The 6,883-nt window shown below is 36.2% G+C and overlaps 1 protein-coding gene across 1 annotated transcript in view; it reads right to left on the bottom strand.

Moving 5' to 3' along the window:
* Window positions 1–5,824, bottom strand: part of LOC111450352 (DNA-directed RNA polymerase 3, chloroplastic-like) — a 16,540-nt gene extending 10,716 nt beyond the window's left edge. Inside the window, exons 1-9 of the mRNA XM_023090429.1 lie at window positions 4,972–5,824; window positions 3,897–4,097; window positions 3,670–3,803; window positions 3,243–3,312; window positions 2,490–2,548; window positions 2,183–2,300; window positions 1,457–1,570; window positions 951–1,070; window positions 108–524 (exon numbers count right to left, since the gene is read on the bottom strand). Of these exons, the coding sequence (XP_022946197.1) occupies window positions 108–524; window positions 951–1,070; window positions 1,457–1,570; window positions 2,183–2,300; window positions 2,490–2,548; window positions 3,243–3,312; window positions 3,670–3,803; window positions 3,897–4,097; window positions 4,972–5,757 (2,019 nt within the window). The 5' untranslated portion in view covers window positions 5,758–5,824. The remainder of the gene's footprint in view (window positions 1–107; window positions 525–950; window positions 1,071–1,456; window positions 1,571–2,182; window positions 2,301–2,489; window positions 2,549–3,242; window positions 3,313–3,669; window positions 3,804–3,896; window positions 4,098–4,971) is intronic.
* Between the last annotated feature and the right edge of the window lie 1,059 nt (window positions 5,825–6,883).

The following is a 6,883-nucleotide window of genomic DNA, read 5'->3' as shown; positions in this document are numbered from 1 at the left end:
AGAGTAAAAAAAAAAAAAAAAAAAAACAGAAGAAAAAAGGCCATCAGTTGAGACAAATTTACGCTTGTGACTTATGCTATTACTTCCAAGTGTTGATTGAGACCTACCTGATGGATTGGCAGATGGGAAATGACAGTGTGTGGTGATGAGCTTCTTAGGGCTTCGGATAGATTGATACAAGCAGCCAAACATTGGAAAGGATCTTCAGCAGCTAACCACCAACGATCTCCATGAACTGGGTTACTTGCAGAATCAAATATGCTATCCAGATGGTCATCCACAAATGCTAGACGTCTGTCATAGGAAAGCTTTTCGACCCCACCAGCATATAAATTGGCTAAATGTATCTTCAGCCAGTGTAAACCAGACTTTCCTAGAGGTCGTCCCTCAGCAAACTCAAGAACTCCTCGACAAAGATCAGAACTCAAATGATTCAGATGTGGATGCATTGGGTAAGCTCGGCCACGAAAATCAAGATTATGTGGGTAATAAAAGCCTTCCTCGTCCTTCATTTTGCGAGCAACCTAACTCAAGGAAAATAACTCAATATAGTTTTTTTTAAAAAAAACTAATTATGTCCACAATTGAAAGTATAATCACTTACATATGATATTCATATTTATTCTAAAAAAATTAAGATGGAACTGGATGGAAATCACTAATCAGATTTCAGTACCATGGTTGGCACAGCCTTCAAAAAAATTTATCAATCCACGTACTGAAAGGGCTATTGGGATCAATATTTGATTGTCATAAAATTCTGACAAAAAAAAAAAAAAAACTGATCTTCATTTATAAGGACATCTGTATTGATATTTATTGGGGGAAAGGCATAACCAGTTTAGCACGTTTAATCAGACCTCATGTCCAGTCAACAGGCTAGGCAGCATATTACATTTCCCAACTTGAGGAAAGTTATCCTCATTCCAACTTTAGAAGATAAATCTTACCGAAAGCTTAAGTTCAACATCACATCGTTGGGAATGCAACTCTTGGTTGATTTTCTTTGCCTTCCACATGCTCCGTTTCCATTTCGTCAAATCCCCCAGAGGCTTCTCTGGAATAGGAACCTACTTGCCAACGAAGGAAGAGTAAATCAACCACATAATAAGCATGCAACCAGAAAATCATGTGAATCCTTGTCCTATTATTAGCCAGTTATCATACAAACAAGAAATTTTATCATAAAAGGACCTATTTTCTTATCAGAAATTCAAGTTACAAAACATTTTATTTTATGTATGATATTGATAATCTAGCAAGCATAACCATACCTAGGCAAAGAGAATATGGAAAGAGGAAGCATGGGCTCACATGAACATAAATCCAAGTTGGCAATAAGCTAAACTATATTGTTACTGATACCCTATTATCCAATATGAGATTTCAAAAGGAGAACACATGTTCACAAGAAATAATAATTGTTGGAATTGCTTTGGCAGTATCATGAATTTACATCTTTGCGATCAACCAGGCCTGCTGCATTGCCACCTTGAGACCAAATACTCTCCATCACGCTAAGCACCCTTCTATTCACCCTCCATTTGGTGCTCCCTAGCATATCCAGAGCCTGTAAGCAACCCATTTCAGCACAATATCAGATTAACTCAACTACATGCATGATAGAAGCACAAAAAATCATAAGGCATTGAAAATTTACAAGATTGTCATATTTCATATAGAAACTGCTGAAGTGTCTGGCCAAATTCAGATTACCAATGTACTTCCATAAGGAAAGGACTTAGTATACTTCCTCACGTATTATTAAATGGCCCCATGCTCTAAAAGAACCATAAACTAAGGTAATTATATCATTGCAGGCACTTGTTGCATGTTAACTGCCAAATAAATTTATAGCTCAGACAATAGAAAAATAATATTGAAGTTTCAAGCTATAGGGACTTTGGGTGAATGACTTTTAACTTCATAGTGGCAGACCATCTGACATATCGAAATCCTACAAATTCCATGCGAACAATATGTGGTAAGGTCAGACAAATCTCTTGTTCTCCCTTGAGATTGTAAGTTTGATTTGAGCACTCACAAATGTCAAAAAAAAAAAAATAATAATAAATAAATAAATAAATGCAAACTAGGAAATGGGAATGAATCTAATGTACAAGGGGGGAAAGTCAAATTTGCGACCAAGTTTGCTGAAAAGGGGACTTCGAGCTTTCCAAACCTCAAATACTTTCTGCATCTGTTTCCCTGAAATGTTCTTCATGGCATCTTGTTGCCTACTTGATCCATGAGTACGCATGACATATGAAGGTAAGAATAAGTGTCCACCTTTATCATATCTGTAAGTATTTACATGAGATATTTATGATTAGTAGCTAATATGAGATATGATACAGACTACAGCTGCCTTAAGGCACTCGGGGATCACTTAGTAGCCAGATTTAAAACATCTTTTGAAGCAGTAACCACGGCAAGTACCCTAAAGGAAATATACATTATAAAGTGAATTAATTCAATTTACTTCATACCCTTTCCATCTTTTAGGAGGAACCAACATAGGGATGTAAGGAATTAACATCTGCTTAGCCTGCATGGGATTAAAGACAAAATAATAGTTTAGAAGAGAAAATTCATGGAGCAGAAAATTTTCCATTTAACACATGAATTCATACAGTCCAATAAATAGAGCACTGCACCAGCAGTCGATAGTGGTTTACAGTACCGAATAAAACCACATGTAAGTTTTATCAACATAAAGAAGAGTTTGCTATGCATAGAGGAATTCTTTATGCAAAAGAAGCAATAATACCACTTCAAATAATTGCCAAAATGTGACATTATAATCAATTTATTGCAGTGATATAGTCAAGGGCAGGGCTAACTTCTCTACTGCCTAAGTCATATATTAGCTGTTAAGCCATAACAGGTATATATTTTGGTTGTTGGACATTAATTAACCATCATTTTAGTGAAATGAATTTTTCGCTATTGTACCATTAGTGCCAATAGCAATGGGTTGTAAAAGTTGTCAGTTTTTCTGAAATCCAATGAAAAAATTGACTTCATCAAGCCCGCGAGACTGCAAGTATGTACGAAGCAAAAAATGATAATCATTTAAGCATATTTGTGTGACTTTATTCTTTTAATCTTCCAAGCTTAATATCTCTTAGTAGCTACAAAGAAAAACATAACATGATTCAGAGGACATCTGCCATTATAAGTTAGTAAGAAAAAGGGCAGGGAGAGAGAGAGAGAGAGAGAGGAAAACAAAAAAAACTTACAGTTCTGTCAAGCCCAGCGAGAACTATGGGATCACATTCAATAACTCCATATTTCTTCACAAGTTTCTGCCTACAATCACCAAAAAATGCAGAAGCATGATAAGCTGTTCCAGAAAAAGCTACGATGCAAAGAGTTGGCTACTTGATCCTGTCAAGCAGCAGCCTTCTCTTCAACTCGAGAATTAAAATCCAATCATCAACCATCCATGCAGCTCACTGACTCCAAAAGGGGGGAATAGGAAAAGAAAACCCAAAGAAGGATGACAAGCACCAGCACCAAATACCCCTGACTCATTGCTTTAAAGCAATACCTCCTGAGCATAATCTAATGACCAAATCTGTGGAGGTTGGTTAAATGGACCCTAGCTTGGTGCCTTGGCTGTCAATCTATAAGAAATAGAAAATGGACAGGACAAATAAATCTCACCCTGGAGTTTTCGCAACAGGTTTAAAACTATGCCAAAATGCAGGTCGAATATCAGGTGGACTGTCAGGTGACTGGCTAACTGGAGGTTGGACGAAAGCTGATTCAATTAACAATTGTATCAGACAGCTTCCTAGCTGCAAAGTTTGATCAGGTAGATAACTGCCTTTAAATATGGTATTGAATTGATTATATCAAAACATATAAGAAAATAGATGGAAGCAACAAACCTTAGCCTGGGTGTCTCGACCCCAAGCCTTAAATTCTTCTTTCTTCAACAACTTTTGCACCTCTTTCAGTCTCCTTCTCCTAATTAGACCATTAACTCGTTTCCTCAGTACCTCTTTCTCCTTGCTCAAACACTGAGCATCCCCTGGAACCTTTGTTCTTTGATTACTCCTAGCCTTCTCCAGAAGGCTCTGAATTCTAACCTGGGGTAAATTTGATAGGAAGAGTCAAGCCCTTTGCACAATAATTTAATGATGATGGCTTAGAAAGTACTGAGAAAATAGCAACAATTCTTGCTAGAGAACTCGTTAAAACAAAAGTGAAATTACAGTGATGTAAACTCAAAAACTCTCGTTCCGAACCATATTAAATCGACAATAGATTCATTTTGAAATAAATGATGGTCAAATTAGAGAAAAATAAAATCTATCATTTGGCATGCAATTAAATTGAACCTATATCAATATCCAGGGACTTCAGTACAATACTTAGGTTGAATACATCTGCAGTCTGCTCGTAGATGGCACGGTGAATAACTAGGCAAAACAGCTCTGTAACAATGTGCTTGGCAAGAACGTAGTTTAGAGTTATCCCAAAGGAGTTGAGCTGTAACAGCCCAAGCCCACTGCTAGCAGATATTGTCCTCTTTGGGCTTTCCCTTTCGGGATTCCACTCAAGGTTTTAAAACGCGTCTATTAGGGAGAAGTTTCCACACCCTTATAAGGAATGTTTTGTTCCCCTCTCCAACTGATGCGGGATCTCACAATCCACCCCCTTGGGGCCCATCGTCCTCACTGGCACACCGCCCAGTGTCTGGCTCTAATACCATTTGTAACAACTCAAACTCACCGCTAGTAAACACGTTTTAAAACCTTGAGGGGAAGCTCAAAAGGAAAAGCCCAAAGAAGACAATATCTACTAGCGGTGGGCTTGGGCTGCTATATGAACACTTTTTTCAAGTTACACAAAAGAGACTCTAACAATAGTGTTTAATTATAACAAGTTAGTAAGTTCTAGGTGTTATTGCTCAATTGGAAAAATCATCTTAAAAGAAAGCACAAAATCTTGAATGCTCACCTCCTGCTCTATAGCACCGCCGATCTGAACCGCAGCCTGAACGACCTGAACACAGCCATCCTGCTGCGCCACCATCAACAATCCCATCATCTTGTACATCACTATAACCGCCATCTTATCTGCAGATAACAACTCTATATGAGGGGCGAATGCCGCCTTCTGCTTCTTAGTCTGCTGCTTTTTTTGCTCCTTCTCTATAGCCTGTTTCAATGGCTCAAACCAACCCAAAAACAACGTCTTCACATAAGGCAAATTCGGAGCTAATTTTTTCTCGCACATTTCTCGCTCTAACTCCTTGTATTCCTCAGCCATCTTCTCCCAGGCCTCTGTCTCCGCCTTAATCTGCCGCCTCCTCAGCAAATTATACTTCCTCTTCCCAATTTCTTTAAATTCTAACTTCACTTCCTTCTCGACGCTTTTATAAAGCCCCTTCAGGAACAAGGAACCTATCCATGGCGGATCCCGGATGAAGATTCTTTGGCAAGGTTCCCCCTGAGTAATATGGTGAATTCCGCTCATTGGTACCTGCAAATTCATGGAACCATCGAGGGTTTCTGTGAAATTTTCCTGAACTGAATCAGCTAAAGGTTGAAGACGAAGTGGCTGGGCGGAGGAATCGAAGTTTATGGGGAAAGAAACAGAAGAACGAAGGGAATTAGAGAGAGAGTTGAAGGCTGAGTAGGTTTTTCTCTCGCAGTTGCATCTCGTGGCGGGCTTCCTCCATGCATTGCCGCCATAAATCGGAGCTTGAAGAGCTGGGAAGAAGGAGGCTGCTGCCGCTGTCATTATTCTGAAGAAGATAAAATTACGGCATTGAGGAAGAGAATTCTCTTCCAGACAAAGGACGACGAAACCCCTCTTAAACCTCCTGCCCGAATTCTGATTTTTTTTTTTTTTGCAATTTCGTTAAATATAAAGAAAATTTAAATTTTATATACACATCCTATAATTTATATTTTATTTAAAAAAAAATACCCATAAACATAATTATATATTCCTAAAATTAAATATACCTCTTAATTTAAAAAAAATTAAAAAATATCCTTACCGTTACCATTAATATTATATTTTTAAAAGAATACCGGTAAACTTTTAAAAGTAACATTAATATATTTTATTTTTAGAGAAGTTTTAAAAATCTTACCATCGATCTAGGGACAAAAACGGTATTTTAAAAGTAACATTAACACATTATCTTTATAAAAGAAGTTTAAAAAAAATTTACCATCGATCTAGGGACAAAAACGGAATTTGAAAATTAACATTAACACATTTTATCTTTAATAAAAAGAGTTTAAAAAAAATCTTACCATCAATATATGGACAAGAACCGTATTTTAAAAGTAACATTAACACATTTTATCTTAAGAAGTTTTAAAAAATCTTACCATCGATATATGGACAAAAATGGTATTTTAAAAGTAACATTAATACATTTTATCTTTATAAAATAAGTTTAAAAAAATATTACCATTAATATAGGGACAAAAACGATATTTTAAAAGTAACATTAACACATTTTATCTTTATAAAATAAGTTAAAAAAAAAATCTTACCATCAATGTACGGATAAAAATGGTCTATTAACATATCATATATTATATATTAACTTTTTAATGTTACTTTATGAGTATTATGAAACGTGCTACTTGTTGAATGACGAAAATCTTAGGAAATGATCATGTGTTTATAATGAAATAATACTCTCTACATCTTGATATGAGGTATTTTGGGGAAGCAAAAAACAAGTCACGAGAGTTTATGCTCAAAGTGGAGCATATCATACCATTGTGGAGAGTCGTGATCAATTTAAAATATTAATGAAACTAATGACATTTATTATGAGATTTGAAGCTCTCGAGAGATAAAGTTTGTACCTATTAATTAAGCTATACTAAATTTGGCCACAATA

This window comes from Cucurbita moschata, unplaced genomic scaffold (assembly GCF_002738365.1).
Source record: "Cucurbita moschata cultivar Rifu unplaced genomic scaffold, Cmos_1.0 Cmo_Scf00012, whole genome shotgun sequence".
NCBI classification, from domain to species: domain Eukaryota; kingdom Viridiplantae; phylum Streptophyta; class Magnoliopsida; order Cucurbitales; family Cucurbitaceae; genus Cucurbita; species Cucurbita moschata.
Note: the sequence above shows the minus strand (reverse complement) of the source record. Positions and strands in the feature narration are given on the sequence as shown.